At 40.1% G+C, this 19,199-nt stretch overlaps 1 protein-coding gene across 6 annotated transcripts; it reads left to right on the top strand.

Annotated features, from left to right (window-relative positions):
- The first annotated feature begins 1,235 nt into the window (after positions 1 to 1,235).
- On the top strand, positions 1,236 to 10,797 carry LOC131396747 (zinc finger protein 181). 6 transcript variants are annotated; one of them, XM_058529116.1, is made up of 6 exons: positions 1,814 to 2,106; positions 2,358 to 2,434; positions 6,685 to 6,805; positions 7,064 to 7,162; positions 8,142 to 8,215; positions 8,435 to 10,797. In XM_058529116.1, the coding sequence occupies exons 1-6, from the start codon at positions 2,082 to 2,084 to the stop codon at positions 9,626 to 9,628; spliced, it is 1,590 nt and encodes a 529-aa protein (XP_058385099.1). In that variant the 5' UTR covers positions 1,814 to 2,081; the 3' UTR covers positions 9,629 to 10,797. The 6 variants fall into 6 exon arrangements, with proteins under 6 accessions (XP_058385098.1, XP_058385097.1, XP_058385099.1 ...); XM_058529115.1 differs by lacking the exon at positions 1,814 to 2,106 and adding an exon at positions 1,236 to 1,486 and having other exon boundaries at positions 8,142 to 10,796; XM_058529114.1 differs by lacking the exon at positions 1,814 to 2,106 and adding an exon at positions 1,236 to 1,629 and having other exon boundaries at positions 8,142 to 10,796.
- Positions 10,798 to 19,199: the final 8,402 nt, after the last annotated feature.

The following is a 19,199-nucleotide window of genomic DNA, read 5'->3' as shown; positions in this document are numbered from 1 at the left end:
AAGTTTCTAAAGGGGAAAAAAACTTTAATATCCTAGTCTCTGCACTCCCCCTTTACAATCCTGCATTTTTCCATGTAACTTGAATTTTAATATTAAAAAGGCCATCGTTCTAAAAAAACATTGACCAAAAGACATGCAATTCCTTGAGAGGAATCTGGCTGATGTCACAATGTTTTTTAAAACTACTGCCGCTGTAGGAATTAAATACCACAGCCACACGATATACCAAAGTGGAAGCATTGTCTAACAAATCTTATGCATGTAAGTATTTGACATGTACAAGATAATTCATAGTCATACTTTTTTTTTTGTAAGATTGGCCCTGAGCTAACATCTGCTGTCAATCTTCCTCTTTTCTTTTTTTTTCTCCCCAAAGCCTCAGTACATAGTTGTACATCCTAGTTGTAGGTCCTTCTAGTTCTTCTATGTGGGACACCCCACAGCACGGCTTGCTGAGCGGTGAGTAGGTCCGCCCGCAGGTTCCCAGCCTGTGAACCCCCCGCAGCGGAAGCGCAGGGCGCAAACTTACCCGCTGCGCCACTGGGCAGGCCCCAGTCATACTTTTTATAATTTGAAAAAATAAGTCAAATTAAATTTGAAAAAAGGAAGTAAAGGAAAGAACCCAAACGTACACCAACAGCAGATTGCTCTGGCCTGTGTACACCTCTGTCCAGCGCCCCTTTGGGTGGACTGGACAAGGTCAGAAACTAAGAAGTGCTTCTGGGGACAGAGGCGGGTCAGGCTCTATCGGTTACAGGAGCAATTCTTCCCAGGATTGAGGCCTTTGTCCTCGAAGAGCTCACTCGAGTCCCATATTTCTGAGTCCTTTGAGGACGCGAAACGCACTTCGGAGCGGCTGTCAGCGTCACAAACATGACGTGACCGCATGAATTTCTGGGAAGTGTCGCTTGTCCGCGGACAATTATTGTTATGACAGCCCGGACACAGGGCATTTTGGGAAATATAGTCCAGGGCAAGTGGGCACCAAATACTCAACGCCCATACGAGCTAGACAGCCGGGCAGCAGGGTTTGGCCGAGAGGAGCCCTTCCGCGGGCACAGGCCAGTTCCCGCCGGCACCAGCAGGGGCCGCCCGTGCACGCAGAAGAATCTCTGCGCGATCATACGAATGACCCGGAAGACCTTTCGTGGCCGCATCACTTTCTGGGAAGTGTAGTTTTCTGGTTTGGGCGCCATTGCCCTTACAACGCCAGTAGAGGGCTGCCCTTGGTTCTAGGAAGCAGAGTTCACCAGAGACGACCGTTGTCCTCTCCATACTTTGCGTGTGCGTCCTGGTTGAGCCGCTCTGCAACGACGGCTTCAGGCGGTGTAGTTTCTTAGGAAGCCCGGGACATTTTTCTCGCGGTGCGCAGAGAGCGCGCGCGGCCGCAGAGACTTTTGGGAAGTGTAGTTTTTCTGGCGGCCACCGTGCGAGGCCCCGGTAACTTTTGTCCCTGGCGCGGAGTCGTCTTAGAAATGCTGCTCTGGTATGGACTCCGCTCTTGGTCCACCCCGCGGTAGCTTCGGCCAGGCGGCGGAATTCTCCGTCTTGGAATCTGGGAGGACTCTGGGCAGTGCGGTTCCCGCGAGGGCGGCGGCCATCCTCGCTCGCAACGACCCGGCGCGTCAGGTTCGCGGAGGTGCCCGCCCTGGACGCGTCGGGCTCGGGGGGAAGCCCAGCCCGGGCTTCGGGGCCTGGAGGTCCCGCTGAGGATTTAGGCAGGTGTGGGCCCCGGGAGGGCGGCCGGCCGGCTTCAGGCTAACGGCACCGGGCCGCCAGCACCTTGCTGGTCCCAGGGTCTGCCCCGCGGGGCGAGCCCAGGCAGGGCCTTGGCTGTCCGGGCCGCTGTGTCCTGCGTGTAAGCGGGAGCAAGGACGGCGCGGACCCCCTGGAGCTGCTGTGAAAGGGACCGGGCGCGTGAGTGTGCCGCGTACGCACTGGAAGAAAACGCCAGCTGCCGTTGTTTTTATGTTACCCGGTCGTGAAGCTGACGTTTTCCAGTTGTGTAACCTTGAACAAAGTGCTTCAGTATCGCCGTTTCAGTTTTTCATCGTTTAAAAGAGAAATCTGTAATAATGTGAATGCCCACCGTGCATAGTAGTGAAGGTTGATCGAGCTCTTACTATTGTTACTGTTGTTTTGAGTCTGTCTGTTACGTGTATGATAGTTGATTTACACACAGGTGGCACCTAGTAAATGGTTACCTGGTGCCAAGGAACACTCTGGTAGTTCAGGGAAAGAATGGAGCCCTAGGAAATGATTCCCAGTGTGCCCTTCCATGCAGGTGTGTCACAGAGCTGCAAGGTATGCCAGATTTTTCGTGACTGCTTTTTCCTGTTTTTGATCTGCTTTCTCAGGACACTGCCCTTCTATAACACAAGAGCCTGGAAAGAGGACTGTGTGGACTATTGGAAACTGCAGAGTCATGTTCCAGGTAAGTCGATATGCCCCCAAATCTTCCTGAAACACTTTCTTATCGGGACTCTTGAGTGTTTGCTATGCTTCTCCTCCCAGTTCCCACTAACAAAGTCCATTTAGGGACTGGATCTGTGATTCCTTTCGTTACAGAAAAGGATGGAGCCTGCAGAACTCCGAAGTGCTGTCTTCTCTCAGTGCTCCTCTTTCCTACCACTTTTCTGCTAGAAGCCTCTGTAGAGTCTTGAGCAAAACTCTTTTTCAATTACAATTCAAAATTCAAGTTGAGAATTTTAGGTTATTTGCTTTATGGTTGTCACAGCTGTATAATGTGGGCTCAATTAATGGCATATCAATCCTTTCAGTTGTTCAAGTTAAGAGGTGTTTGGAGTCATCCTTGCTTTTTCCTTTCTCGTATAACTCTCATTCAGACATTCTAGTTGATCTAAAATATATAGAGGATATCTACAGAATCTGACCATCGGTTACCCCATCACCGCCATCACCCTGTCACCTGGTCCAAGCCACCTGGATTATTGAAGGAGCCTCCTAACTGGATTCTCTGCTTTTGCCCTTCACCCTCTTCAGGCTCCTCTCAATACAGCTGTCACAGTGTATTGTGTCCACAGTGTCCTCTTGTTGTATAAAATGCTGTCATTCCTCAGCTTGAAACTCTTCAGTGGCCCTAACTTAGAATAGAAGTCAGCATTCTGTAGTGACTTAAAAAGCTTTGTACGCTTAGGCTCTCTGTTAATTCTCTGATCCCATCTTCCTTCTCTGTCTCCTTGTTACCTGTGAGCTCCAGCCACACTGGCTACTGCCTCCAGGCCTTGGAAGTTGCTGTACCATCTGCTTGGAATATTCTTTCCCCAGATAAGCACAGGCTTGCATTCTTACTTCCTTTTATCTTTGCTCCACGGTTACTTTCTCAGTAAAGCCTCCGTGAACACCTATTGAAAGTTGCAGTCACGTTCTCTTGACTGTCACTTCCACTCCTCCATCACTGCTTTGTTGTTTTCCATAGTGCTTATCACTCACTAGCTGATACACTGTATGCTCATTGTTTGTCTCCTCCCACTGAGAGGGATATTTTTTCTTTTTAGTTGACTGTTTTATCTTTAGTAACCAGAGTGGTACCTGGCATAAAACAGAGGCTTAGTATATAGTTGTTGAGTGAATGAGTGATGAAAAAATGGTGGGGAAGAATCATGAGTGGAAGGTGAAGCCTGCGTGAGTGGCAGATGTGCATGTTGGGCAGAGTGAGTCTGGTTTCTTGAAAATACTAGATAATTAGAATTGAAAAAACCATTTTTTTAAAGTAAAAGCTGAAGTGAACTAATTGCCAAAATCATTCATTGATTCATTTTCTAAACACTTATAAAGTTCCTGTGAGGAAGAAGCTTACATAGGTTTGGGTGTACACTGACATGCAGGATTTCATGATCTAGCGCAGTACTAAGGGAGCTTTCTACAGTGGTGGAAATGTTCTAAATGTGTGCTGTCCAGTATGGTAGCCACCAGCCCCATAGGACTGTTGAGTACTTGAACTATGACTAGAGTGACTGAGGATCTGAATTTTTAATTTTGTAATTTTTAATTGTAATTAATTCAGATTTACCTAGCCAAATGTGGCTACTGACTGGTGGAAAAGTAAGAAAGCATAAGAAATTAAGAAAGTGCTGGGACAAATATCCTAAAATCTTTTGGTGACAAAGATTAATAACACCCCAGGCTGCCCAGGCCGTTGAAGGGAAAGAAGGAGTTGAAGCGTCCCTGGGGAAGCAGGGCTGGAGCTGGTTTTGGTGGCCATAGTACCAGGAAGGCCGAGGTGGAAGTGAAGTTTTCCAGAACTGAGAGAACACCTTGAGCATAGGCGGAGAGGCCTAAGAGAGCCTTTCAGGGAACTGCAGACATTTTTGAAGTGGTGGTTCTCAAACGGGTGATTTTGTCCCCCTTAGTTCCACCCATAGGGGACATTTGATAGTATCTAGAGACATTTTTGGTTGTCACAACCCTGGGGGAGGAGGGGAGTTGCTACTAGCATCTGATGGGTAGAGGCTAGGGATGCTACTAAATATCATACAATGCACAGGACGGCTCCCCACAACAAAGAATTATCTAGCCTAAAATGATAGTAGTGCCAAAGTTCAGAAACCCTGATCTAAATAAAGAGCAAAGAGTGTCTATTAGTGAGATTACATGGGTTTTCTTCTTTAGACTTATTAATATAATGACATTCATTAATATGTGTTCAAAACTTAAAATATGAAATATCTTTGCATTGATAGAATAAAACATAGTGTTTTACGCATTTAGTGGGTTGTCTTTTTTTTTACAGTCATGTGTCGCTTAACAACAGAGAAATGCATTTTTAGGTGATTTTGTCGTACAAACATCATAGAGCGTACTTACACGAACCCAGATGATATAGCTTACTACACACCGGGGTATATGGTACTAATCTTATGGGACCACTGTTGTATTTGTGGTCTGTCGTTGACTGAAATGTCGTTATGTGGTGCATGATTGTATTGGTTTATCAGGTGGGGTTTATAAAAGCCTATCATTTTAAGACCATTGTGGAAAGTAGGAAAAGATGGAAAATTTTTCAGTTCATATGATAAGAGTAGGATAACCCTAATACCTGGGTAAGAGTAAATAAATGGAAAAAGAATTTTCCCTGGTTCCTAAAGGGAAAGAGACCGTCTCCCCCTTCCATTTCTTACCGTATTTTCTTGAGAAAAACCTGTAATTGTAAATCCTTTCCCTGTCCCTTAAGATGCTTGTAAACCTTTTTCAAAGCTAACTAAGTGTCTGCCAATTTTACGAGGCAGTAAAGTCTTTCTTAAGGGCCTTGGAGCCATCTCTTTGAAATGAAAACATGAAGGGAGATGCACCCCTATCTCCCTGTCCGTGGGAGTTTAGCCTAGGGCTCCTGGCTCCAAGTTCTGACCACCTCCTTGTCGTGGGAAGTTTTATTTTTCTTTGGGGAAAAGGCAGGTGGCCACCCCAGTTACCAGGTGAATTTAGGATGAACTATGTATAGCAAATGATGCTGTCAAATCCTCTTACTTGAGGACAAGCTACTATTTATTTTGAAGACGTGTATGTAAAGGATTGTATCTGCCTGGCTTTATAAAAGGGTGAGATTTCTTTCTGTCCTTTCAGTCTCCTTTGTGATTGCCTGTGAAGTGCATTACAATCTGGTTTAATGCTTATTCAATAATAAAACTGTTCTCTTTGTTGCCTGCATTGTGGAGAGGATTTTCTGGTTGGCAGATTTGATTTTTAATTATTTCCCCAAAACCTGACAAAGGTCAATTTCCTCTTTAAAACCAGAGACCAGTGTCACTGGTAGACATACATGCAAAATATCCAAATAAAGTAATAGAACATTGAATCAGCCACTCTTGGGGTGAAAAATTTACCATACCCAAACAATGTCTATTTCACCAATGAAAGATAGTAATAATGCCATTTTAAATGCATACACATATTATATGTGTTTCTTGTACATATTATAATTTGACTAACCAGTAAGCTATTATTGAACATTTAAGCTTTTCTAGTTTTGCTGTTTTAAATAATACCATGAGTAAGTGCTGTTGAGAAGAAATCTATTTCCTTAGAACATTTTTCTTGAAATGTATCCTTTGTTTTCTTCTTTGCACTTACTTTAAGATCCTATTCAAGGACTACCTGTGGCATGAAACCATCCTTTAGTCTTCTTGCCCAGGGCTCTCAAATTATTTTAATTATAGGTTGATTATCAATACAAGGTTTACTCATATATCATAAATGTTTTTCTCTTTTGTTTATAAGTTAGTTGTGTATATGTCTATCTTTAATATAAAGATGTCTTTTTTCTGAACCTATTGGATCATTTTTTTTTTTTGAACCTTAGTGGATCGTCATTTTTTATTACCCTACATCATTTTTTATTAGCCTGTAAACTATAAAAAAACACAACTAAGCACTTGACTATATGCGGTCAAGTGTTGAATGCTGATTTTTAAAAATTTTATAATTCTATTCCCTTTAACAAAATGAACTCTCCTAAAGCAAAGTTCTTATATTTGTCTCTTATCCTTATTGTATAACAATGTCAAACACATAATTATTCAATTATTACCTAACTTAGATTCCTGCTCATTGTCACAACTGCTGAATCTTGTTCCCTTTCTTCCACAACCAGAGTAATTTTACCCCGTGATCAGTGACATAAGAGGCCTGGGCTATGGTTGAGCCTAAGTGTGTTTGCTGTTTCAGGTGACATTTAGTGATGTGGCCATAGACTTCTCTCACGAAGAGTGGGGACGGCTAGATTCTGCTCAGCGGGATTTATACAAGGATGTGATGGTCCAGAATTATGAGAACCTGGTGTCTCTAGGTAAGCATATCTCCCTCTCCACTCCAATGAGGGAGATCTTTCTTCTGCCACTCTGAGTTGCTGGAGATCCTCCTGAGTAAATCACTGCATTTTTATTTCACATTTCCGAGGAAATGTATAGCTCTGTTGTGCCCCGCCTGAAGCTTATCTTCCCATTTCAGTGAATGTCCTTCAAACCTTCCTTTGGTCCCTTTTGTGATGTTGGCCCTTGCTCCGTGAGGACCACAGCTTAAAAAAGTTCTACATTTTTCCTGTAAGCAGGTCTTTCCATACCTAAGCCATATGTGATCACTTTATTGGAGGATGGGAAAGAACCTTGGATGGTGGAGAAAAAACTGTCAGAAGGTATGTATCCAGGTAAGACATGGTGAATCAGGCAAAAGAGGTCTTTGTTAAAGAAGCTTATAGAAAGTGTGGAGGCATTTTAGGATATTTTAGGGATACTGTCTTCCGAGATCCCAAATGTAGCAAAATTGAGGGGTCCTTAGCTTAGGTTTCAAAACAACCTGTTCCTGACTCAAATTAACTATCTTTCTGTATTACTTGTCATCTAATCAAAAGTAGAGGTTTTTGCCATCATAATTCAAATTGTTATTTTATTTGAAACAAAAAAAGGCATATTCTTTTTAAGTCCACTTAAGGAAAAATATATTGGTGGTTTTAGGTTAAGAAAAGCTGTCAGTTAATTGGAAAATCACTTTTCCCCTAAGGCTGAGATTCGAAGATCAAATATAAACATGTGTTAGAGGAAGTAAGGAATGCATAAGAAGGTTTCTAGGAACAATATTTTCTAATGTCCAATAAATGATATGATTTCACACAGATCCTACATAAACTCACAAAGCCTAAATCTTTGTGAACCGTAGAGTGTTTAGATTATTTTGTTGTCACTGTAACTATTTAATGCAGCATTGTAAATTCTGCATTTTAGGCATACTAATATGACAGCAAATTGAGATTAATTGAAGCTTGGAGAACCAAGGTTGTGAGACAAAATGTGGTCTTTCACGTAAATATAGGCACAGGATGCTGGCTTGGTATCCAGAATGCCTTCCACATTTTCTTTCTGATAGTTTCATTTTTTTTCCACATGCTGGTTGCCTATAGTTAACCTATTTCCCGTATTACACTCTGTTCTAGCCTTTGTGAGTTGTTTGTATTCTCTGTGCTCATTTGAACTTTGTTCAGAAATCACTGAATATATGAGAGTGTCAGACCATGTGTTTTTGGGGTGGTGGACGCTTTGTTTTTAATCCAATTTTGTTATTTCTACCATAGAAGTTTCTTTTAAAGAAAAACAGAAAAAGCAGTGTTTTGCTTTCTTGATATATTTCAGATTGGGAATCAAGATGGGAAAATAAGGAATTATCAGCAAAGGAGGATATTTATGATGAAGATTCCCCCCAAACGGTAATAATAGAAAAAATTATAAAACAAAGTCATGAATTTTCAAATTTTAACAAGGACTGGGAATATATAGAGAAGTTGGAGGGGAAGCACAAAAATCAGGTAGAACATTTCAGACCAGTGACCCTCACCTTTAGAGAAAGTCCCACTGGGGGAAGTGTTTACAAATACAGTACATTTAGAAGCATCTTCCATTTAAAGTCTGTTCTTTCTGAACCACAGAGAATTTCTGCTGAAGGAAAATCACATAAACATGATATATTTAAGAAGAACTTACCAAAAAAGTCAGTTATAAAAAATGAGAATATCAGTGGTGGAAAGAAACTTTTGAATTCTGACGAAAGTGTGGCAGCCTTCAGCCAGAGTAAATCTCTTACCCTTCACCAGACTTATAACAGAGAGAAAATCTATACATGCAGTGAATGTGGGAAGGCCTTTGGCAAACAATCAATCCTTAATCGCCATTGGAGAATTCATACAGGAGAGAAACCCTATGAATGTCGTGAATGCGGGAAGACTTTTAGCCATGGCTCATCCCTTACTCGACATCAGATAAGCCACAGTGGAGAGAAACCTTACAAATGTATTGACTGTGGGAAGGCCTTTAGTCACATCTCGTCACTTACCAATCATCAAAGCACTCACACTGGAGAGAAACCGTATGAATGTATGAACTGTGGAAAGTCTTTTAGTCGTGTTTCACATCTCATCGAACATCTGAGAATTCATACTCAAGAAAAACTCTATGAGTGTCGAATATGTGGGAAGGCCTTCATTCATAGGTCGTCTCTCATTCACCATCAGAAAATTCATACTGGAGAGAAACCTTATGAATGCAGTGAATGTGGAAAAGCCTTTTGCTGTAGCTCCCACCTTACTCGACATCAAAGAATTCACACTATAGAGAAACAATTTGAATGCAACAAATGTCTGAAAGTCTTTAGCAGCCTCTCATTTCTTATTCAGCATCAGAGTATTCATACTGAAGAAAAACCCTTTGAATGTCAAAAATGCAAGAAATCCTTCAACCAGCCTGAATCACTGAGTATGCATTTGAGAAATCACACTAGGTTGAAACCTTACGAATGCAGCATATGTGGGAAAGCCTTCAGTCATAGGTCATCCCTGCTTCAACATCACAGAATTCATACTGGAGAGAAACCCTATGAATGTATTAAATGTGGGAAGACCTTCAGCTGTAGTTCAAATCTTACTGTACATCAGAGAATTCATACTGGAGAAAAGCCATATAAATGTAATGAATGTGGGAAAGCTTTTAGCAAAGGCTCAAATCTTACTGCCCATCAGAGAATACATAATGGAGAGAAAGCTAGTAGTGCAGTAAGTGTGGAAAAGCCTTTAGACCATATGAGTCACTATACAAGTGAAAATTCCTACAAGAGAGAAACTGTTTGAATGCAGTATTTGTCATAATACATTTTAGCCATAGATCCTCCCTGATTCAACATCAGAAAATTTATACTGAAGAAGTCTTATGAATGTTATGAATGTGGGAAGGTCTTTAGCAATGGTACAAGCCTTATTGTCCATCACAGTTCACACTGTAGAGAGACCATATGAAGGCAATGAATGTGCCTTTAGCCAGTATGGATCCCTTAATTAACATAAGTAAATCCACAATGGAGAAAAACCCTATATATGTAACAAATATGGGAAGGACATTAGGCAATGTGAATCTCTTATAAAACATTAAACATACAGGAGAGAAGCAATGTGAATATAGAAATCGTGAGAAGTCCTTCATTTCAAGTACATCCCTCATTCTATGTCGAAGAACTCACACTGGAGAGAAAGCTTATGTAAGAAATGTAGCAGTGTTCACTAAGAGTTCTTATCTTGCTAGACATCAGAAGATTAATGCTAGAACAACCTGAAGGATGTAGGAATTATGTGTACATCTTTGCAATGATGCTATTTGTAAACACTTCTAAAGGGAGCAAACAAGCATAAGTGAATATGCATTTCTTATAGCAGTAGCATGCAATTTTACTCGAGTCCTAGAAAGAAATTAGCTAATGGTCATGTGAAGATATTTAGTTACCCAGTGGATGCAGTAAATGTTATAAAGTTGAAAATTAAAGCTGCAAAAGAAGTAAAAAGTAGTGTGAATAAAATTTTTTGTTTCTAATAAAATCATTTTGTATGTAATGAACACTGTCACTCTGCCACTGATATTTCTTGCAAAGTTTTCCACTACTTTCCTCTTGAGGAATTGAGATCAGCCTTACTATAGCCTTTAGTGGGAGACTAGCAAGCCTAGAGAAGAATGGCCTGATCTCTGTGCGAAGAATATCATTATTCTGGTGAGGATAATTCACAGTAGTTGGCTTAGTTTACACATTTTAATTTTTACAAGTGCTAGCCAAGAAACATACTATGGGAAATCAGAGGAGGCTTGACTGTGGGTTGCTTTTTAATCTAAATTCTAAAGGAAGAGTACTAATTATGTAGCTGTGTGGGTGCACACACTCTGGGGTCGTTCTAGGCAAAGCAGACAAGCAAGTTCTGCCATGTTTGCTGCAGCTAGACTCCATGATCCAGTGTCTAGTTTTTTTTTTTTTTTTAATTTTTATTTATTTATTTATTTTTCCCCCAAAGCCCCAGCAGACAGCTGCATGTCATAGCTGCACAGCCCTCTAGTTGCTGTATGTGGGATGCGGCCCCAGCATGGCTGGAGAAGCGGTGCGTTGGTGCGCGCCCGGGAACCGAACCCGGGCCACCAGCAGCGGAGTGCACGGACTCAACCACTAAGCCATGGGGCCGGCCTTCCAGTGTCTAGTTTTAAGTTTTGTGGCTTGGAGGTATTACTCCTGGCAGCATCACTTGTGACTGCAGCAGTCATTTCTCCATCCCTGGATCATAGTTATGGGCGTTTACATTGAAATTCAAGTCCAGAGTTATCCCTATTACTTCTCCTCCAGCCTGCCCACCAATTTTGAAAGCATTAATTTTGTGCAATATGTGTCTTGTTGAAATACTTAAGAGAATTTTTGTTTTCTTTCTTTCTTTCTTTTTTTTTTTTGTGAGGAAGATTAGCCCTGAGCTAACATCTGTGTTAATCCTCCTCCTTTTGCTGAGAAACACTGGCTCTGAGCTAACATCTATTGCCAATCCTCCTCTTTTTTTTCCCCAAAGCCCCAGTAGATAGCTGTACGTCATAGTTGCACATCCTTCTAGTTGCTGTATGTGGGACGTGGCCTCAGCATGGCTGGAGAAGCGGTGCGTCGGTGTGCGCCCGGGATCCAAACCCGGGCCGCCAGTAGCAGAGCGCATGCACTTAACCGCTAAGCCACAGGGCCGGCCCGAGAGTTTTTGTTTTCTGCACTGAACCTTGACAGATCATTATGCTTTGTAAGGAGGATGGCTTTAAATATTCTAGGTTTTAGATAAATGCAATAGTCTTACTGGCTCCGTGGTTTCCTATCTTGTGACTAGAAAGGTAATATAGATCAATGATTAGGATTGTCTGGACACTGTTTAAAGGGTGGTAATGTACAGTAGTCCCCCCTTATCTGCAGGGGACACATTCCAAGACCCCCAGTGGATGCCTGAAACTGTGGATAGTACTAAACTTTATATATACTATTTTTTCCTATACATATATGCCTATGATAAAGTTTAATTTATAAGTTAAGCACAATAAGAGATTAACAATAATAACTAATAATAAAATAGAATAACTATAACAATATACTGTAATAAGAGTTGTGTGAATGTGGTCTGTCTCAAAATATTGTACTGTACTTTTGGATCATGGTTGACTATGGGTAACTGAAACAGCAGAAAGTGAAACCAGATAAGGAGACTACTGAACCTTATATTTCAGATTATATTCTCTGTGACGTTTGATAGTCATAAGATAAATTATTTTAAAAAGAAATATCAGTGATATAATAATTCTGGTGTGGAATGAGTGAATAGGGTTTCCAACTTTGAACAAAATATTCTCTGACTCTAGTATATATGCTACCTTAACTGAAAGTGAAGAGGCAAAGGCACGTTCCATAGCAGTTTTCCGTAGAGTTAGTGGATTTGGAATGGGATGGTGAATTTTTAATATTAAGCAGAGACTAATCTTTCCTTTGATTTATTGTTAGTCATGAGATTTATTTTGGAATTCTATGGAACATTGAAGGGTCTTTGGGAGGTTTATAGTTAAGGAAGCGTGGCATTGGTATCAAACAAGGACTAAGAACAGTCGTGATCATGGATAGACTGGCCACTACGTGCATATAGTTGTGGGTAATGGCAGTATCTTTCTGTTTCTCCCATTCTCTGTCCTTCCTCTGCTCTCCTATGGACTGGTATTGCAAAGATGAAGTAGTCCTTTAATCCCCCAGGTTTTATTTGTTTCAATGCACATGGTTTTATGCCATCTTGTTATTTCGTTATGAGATGATTCATCCAAATGCCCATACTTGGTCATGTAAAAAGCACGAGTATACACATGATAATGTTTTACAATTCTTGATTTAAAGTGCCCTCACAGTCACACTGAACTAGGAAAAGAAAGCCAGAGTTTTAAATAAAGATAGTGGAGGTTTTAGAAAAGCAGTAAGAGTATATTACCTTGTTATGGCAAAAAATTGGGCTGAGATCGTAAAGATGTTATGATGTCGCTGGTGGAGAATCATGCTCAGTTATGCCTATTAACCATTTCTTGAGCATCTGCTATGGGCCAGAGAAATAAGGCACACTCCGTGCCCTTCAAGAGCTCAAAACTGCGTGTGCGTGTGTGAAGAGCATAGACTCTGGAGTCACGTTATGTGGGTATAAATCCAAGTTGCAAGTGTACTGGCTTTGTATGACCTTGGACAAATTACTTCACTTATGCCTCAGTTTCTCCATCTGTAAAATGGTGATAATAACATGTCATGGGGTTGTTATGAAGATTAATTGAGTTAATTGGTATAAAATGCTTACTAAGCCTGGTACCTTAAAAGCATTCAATGAGTATTAGCTATTTATTTCATCATCATCATTATCTTCACGTGGCTGCTTCATTATTCTGGTCTCAAATGTCACATCTTCTAGTGGGTCTTCCTAATCACCTGTCACTCAGTTATCTCCTTTCTATTTCACTTTTTTGGGGGTTCTTATAAGATACTCCCGTTTTCTTCCAACAAATCTTTCGGTATTTTGAGACATTTTAGGGGGGAATATATTTATTACCCCAAATACCCTGAGGACACACAAAGAGCACTGGATAGGAGAAGGTGAGACACAAACACAGCAGGGCTGCAGGAAGTTGGGAGAGTGCCCTATAGATGTGTTTTGGAGAAAGGGCAGAATGAAGGAGGCTTCAGGTCTCCGTATGGAGGAGAGGTTAAGCTTTACTCAGTGAGACCAGAAGCTTAAAGGATTTCAGCATCACCTCTCAGTACAGGGTCTTCTGGGCTGAGTGTAGCTGCCCTCACTGTTCCTGAATAGAAGTTATAACCATGTCATTGAAGGTCACCGGTGCCTGGAAAGTCAGGGTAGCATCACTAGCCTTGGGCTAGTCAGATGTGATTAGAGCCCATTGTGCAGTCATTGGCAAAGAGCCTGAAAGAACCAAGGCACTGAGTACTTCTTGGGAGACTAGCTCTATGCCGAGTACCAAGGGGGTGTGTGTGTGTGTGTGTATGTGTTTGTGTGTGTGTCAGAGTGTCAGACACTGCCTTTAAACAGGATGCAATTGTATTAGAAAAAAAAAACACTTATGAAAAAGCCATTGATGAAAGACCATGACAAGTCTGTGTGGCTTGAGAAGCACAGAAAGTAAGAACTCTAGCATTAAAAATAAATAGGGAAAAAATTGTAATAACAAACAATATTGTTAACAGCAGCAGCAGCTAAGCCTTATGGCTGTATACCTGCACTGTATACTGTATAGCTGGGCTGTATGCTGAGAGTTTATTGCAGCATTCAAGCATGTTCCCAGCTCTGGACCCAAATTCCCTGGTTTGAATCAGCCTGTTGAGACTGACAGTTGCCTTCTATAGAACTTTGAGGAAGTCACTTCATTTCTCAAGCCTTGATTTCTGCATCAAAACAAAAATGATTCCCACTTTACCAAGTGGTTGTGAGAATTAGAGAAAATATTCATAAAGCAAACAGTGGAGTGCCTGGCACATGTAAGTTGCTTGGTGTGTTTTTCTTACTTTTGTTCATCCTCCCACAGACTATGAGGTAAATGCTATAATCATCTCTATGACATAGTCAGCGACCTGAGACTCAAGACAGCCCTAGAGTCACACATCTCAGGAATATAGGCTGGATTTGAACATCCAGTAAGAGACCATACAATTACCCTTCTGGCAATATTGTGTCTCAGAAGATCAAGGTTTCTTTTGGCAATCACACAGGTCCTCTCATGCCTCCTGGAAACAAAAAATATTCCCTTTGGCCATGCCGTTCCTTCAGCCTAGAATGTCCCCCATATCTCCCTTATTACCAAGCTCACCTGCCAGAGGGACTACTGCCCACCTTGCAAAGTTCACTTTAGGTGTCACCCCTATTCTTCAAGCAATAACAGAGGAAATGAGGGATAAAAAAAATTGTAAGACAGAGAAAACAAAGAGCAAAATGGCTGAAGTAAGTTCCTCCTTTCCAGTAATTACTTTAAATGTAAATGGATTAAACTCTTCAATCAAAAGATAGAGATTGGCACAATGGCTTAAAAAAAAAGAAAACATGATCCAACTATATGCTGTCTACAGGTGACTCACATTAGATCCAAAGACACAAATAGGTTGAAAGTGAAAGGGTGGAAAAAGCTGTTTCATGCAAAGAGTAACCAAAAGAGAGTTGTGGTGTCTATACTAATATCAGACAAAATAGACTTTAAATCCAAAAAGATTTCAAGTGACAAAGAAGCTCATTATATATTAATAAAATGTTCAACACAGCAAGAAGATACAACAATTATAAACTTTACACATATAATAACAGACTCATCAAAATATATGAAGCAAAAATTGACTGAATTGTAGGGAGAAATAGAAAGTTCTACATTAATAGTGGGAGACTTCAATATCCCACCTTCAATAATGGATAGATCAACCACACAGAAGATAAGTAAAGAAATAGAGGACTTGAACAGCTCAATAAACCAACTATACCTAGTAGACAAATGACACTCCACCCAAAAACTGCAGAATACACATTCTTCTCAAGTGCACATGGGACATTCTCTAGGATAGATTATATATTAGACCACAAAACAATACCAATAGATTCTAAAAGATAGATATCATACAAGGTAACTTCCTTGACCATAACAGGATCAAGTTAGAAATTAATAAGGAAAACCACAAATATGCAAAAGTTAAACTGTGCTGCACTCTTAAACAATTGCTATAGTCTGAATGTGTCTTCTCAAAATTCGTATGTTGAAATCCTACTGCCCAATGTGATGATATTAGGAGGTGGGGCCTTTGGGGGAATGCTTAGGTCATAAGGATGGAGCCCTCAGGAATGGGATTAGTGCTGTTTTATAAAAGAGATTCCACAGAACTCTATAGCCCCTTCTGCCATGTGGGGATACAACAAGAAGTCTGCAACCTGGAAGAGAGCCTGACAGTGCTGGCACCCTGATCTTAGACTCCCAGCCTCAAGAACTGTGAAAAATAAAATTATGTTGCTTATAAGCTACTTAATCTCTGGTATTTTGTGATATCAGCCTGAATGGACTAAGAAAACAACCAATGAGTCAAAGAAGAAATCACAAGTTAAGTCAGAAAATATTTAAAGACTACTGAAAATGAAAACACAACATACCAAAATTTATAGTATACAGCAAAAGTAGTACTAGGAGGGAAATTTATAGCAGTAATTGCCTACATAAAAAAAGATCTGAAATCAATAACCTACTTCACACCTTTAGAAACTACAAAGAGGACAAACTAAACCAACAGAAAGAAGGAAATAATAAAAAATAGAGTGGAAATAAACCAAATAGAAAATAGGAAAACAACAGAGAAAATAAATGAAATAAAAAGTTGGCATTTTGAAAAGATCAACAAAATTGACAAAGCTTTACCTAACCTGACAAAGAGAAAAATAGAAGACACAAATAATTAAAATCAGAAATGAAAATGGAGATATTACTACTGACCTTACAGAGATAAAAAGAATTATGACAATATTATGAACAACTGTATGCCACAAATTAGATAACCAAGGAGAAATTGACAAATTCCTTGAAACACAGGAATCATCTAAACTGACTCAAGAAGAAACAGAATATTTCAACAGACCTATAAAAAGTAAAGAGATTGAATTAGTAATCAAAAACATCCCAACAAAGAAAAGTCCTGGGCCAGATGGCTGCACAGTGAAATCTACCAAACATGTAATGAATTAACACCTTCTCAAACTTCAAAAAAATTGAAGAGGAGGAAAGACTCCCTAACTTATTCTATGAAGCCAGCATTGTGTGATACCAAAGCCAGATAAAGACATTGCAGGAAAAGAAAATTACAGACCAATATCCATTATAAATATAGAAGCAAAAATCCTCAACAAAATATTAGCAAATTGAGGGGCTGGCCCCGTGACCTATTGGTTAAGTTCAGCATGCTCTGCTTCGGTGGCCTGGGTTGGCTCCTGGGCGTGGACCTACACCACTCATCGGTGGCCATGCTGTGGCAGCAGCTCACATACAAAATAGAGGAAGACTGGCAACAGATGTTAGCTCAGGTCAAATCTTTTCAAAAAAATAGAAGACATTAAAACAGAAAAATGTATTCCATATGTCCAAGAAAATAGAAGAAAAACTGTGCTTGTTAAGTAGAAACCTGAAAGACATAAGACCCTAACCTAACCATAAGAGAGAAAAACTATAAATTATGATATGAAATACACCAGGCGAGACTAAAAGCGGAGTGGACATTGCAGAAGAAAAGATTAGGAAACTGGAAGATGTAGCAGTAGAAACTATTCAAAATGAAACGGAGAGAAAAAACTAAAAAAGAAAATAATAAAACATCAGTGAGCTGTGAGACAACCTCAGAGGGACCACTGCACATATAATCGAAGGTCCAGAAAGAGAGGTAGAGGAACAGAAAACCATTAGAATAAATGATGCCTTAAATAGTTCCAAATTGTTGGATACTATAAACCTATACAACGAAGAAGTTTAATGAACACCAAGCACAAGAAAGTTTCACCAAGGAACATCATAATCAGATTGCTTAATATCCAGTGATAAATAGAAAATCTTAAATGCAACTGGGGAGGGAGGTGAGATATTTTATGTAAATGGGAAACAAGATAATGATCACAGGAGATTTCTTGTTGGCAAAAACACAAGCCAGAAAATAGTATGACATCTTTATTATAAGAAATAAACTGGAAAATATATTTCAAAAACAAAGGTGAAATGAAGATAATTTCAGATATACAAAGACAAAAAAATTCAGTGCCAGCAGACTTTTACTACAGAAAATATGATTTTTGGGCCGGCCTGGTGGCATAGTGGTTAAGTGCGTGCCTTCCACTATGGTGGCCTGGGGTTTGGATCCCAGGTGCACACCGATGCACCGCTTGTCAAGCCATGCTGTGGCAGCATCCATATAAAGTAGAGGAAGATTGGCACGAATGTTAGTCCAGGGCCAATCTTCCTCAGCAAAAAAGAGGAGGATTGGTGACAGATGTTAGCTTAGTGCTGATCTTCCTCACAAAAAAAAAGAAAGAAAATATGATTTTCCTTCCAGAAAAATGATACTTGAAATGCCAAAGGAAAACCAAAAGAATGAGCACCAGACACAGTGACTACGTGCGTAAAAATATTTTGTTTCTAGTAATTAACTCTCTTTAAAAGATAATCAGCTGTTTAAAGAATAATAACCATTTGCTGTTGGGCGTGTGACATAGAGAAGTAAAATGTTCAACAATAATGGCACAGAGAATGGGTAGCAATAAACAGAAAGTTTGTGAAGTTCTTATGCTCTATGTGACATAGTTTAATATCACTGAGAGTAGACTGTAGTTAAGTTAAAGATATTTATCAGGGGTCAGCAAACTATAACTCCGGTGTCAAACCTTGTCCACCATCTGTTTTTATATGGCCCATGAGCTTAGAATGGTTTTTACTTTTTTTTTTTCTTTTCATGAGGAAGATCAGCCCTGAGATAACATCCATGCTAATCCTCCTCTTTTGCTGAGGAAGACCGGCTCTGAGCTAACATCTATTGCCAATCCTCCTCCTTTTTTTACCCCAAAGCCCCAGTAGATAGTTGTATGTCATAGTTGCACATCCTTCTAGTTGCTGTATATGGGATGCGGCTGCAGCATGGCCGGAGCAGCGGTCCGATGGTGCGCGCCCGGGATCTGAACCCGGGCCGCCAGTAGCGGAGTTCGTGCGCTTAAGTGCTAAGCCACAGGGCTGGTCCAGTTTTTACATTTTAAATGCTTAGAAAAAATAAAGAGAAATAACATTTCATGATGCATGAAAATTATTTGAAATTCAAATTTGTTTCCATAAAAAATGTCTTAGTAGAATATAGTCACACTCTCATTTATATATTGTCTATGGCTACTCAGGTACTGCAGTCACAGAGCTGAGTAGTTATGAAACAGATGATGTGGTACTCTCATTGTGTCACAATGCTGCACGTGCACAACTGCAGTGATGCAGTTATAAGTTAAAAATGTGTTGAGTGACATGCATATCTCCATACCTTGGCATTTTTATTTTTGTTACTAGTGTACATCCATCATGTCAAAATAAGAAGAGAAAAGTGGACTTCAAATATGATTGTTTTAAGGCTCAGCAGAATGTGTGTTATTTTGTTATTGAATGAGATGAGTTATTGTGCTCAGTGTGCAAGGACACTATAGCTGTGATAAAAAGAATAAATCAGTATCACCAGATTAAGAACTCCTCACTATTCACAAAACCAGCAGTCAGAAAAATTTGAAAATTTACAATGGAATATCTTCTCACGGCAGGTACTTTGTGGAAAATATTTGAATCTGTGAT

Source organism: Diceros bicornis, chromosome 34 (assembly GCF_020826845.1).
Source record: "Diceros bicornis minor isolate mBicDic1 chromosome 34, mDicBic1.mat.cur, whole genome shotgun sequence".
Classification (NCBI taxonomy): domain Eukaryota; kingdom Metazoa; phylum Chordata; class Mammalia; order Perissodactyla; family Rhinocerotidae; genus Diceros; species Diceros bicornis.
This window is presented reverse-complemented; position numbering and strand designations above follow the sequence as displayed.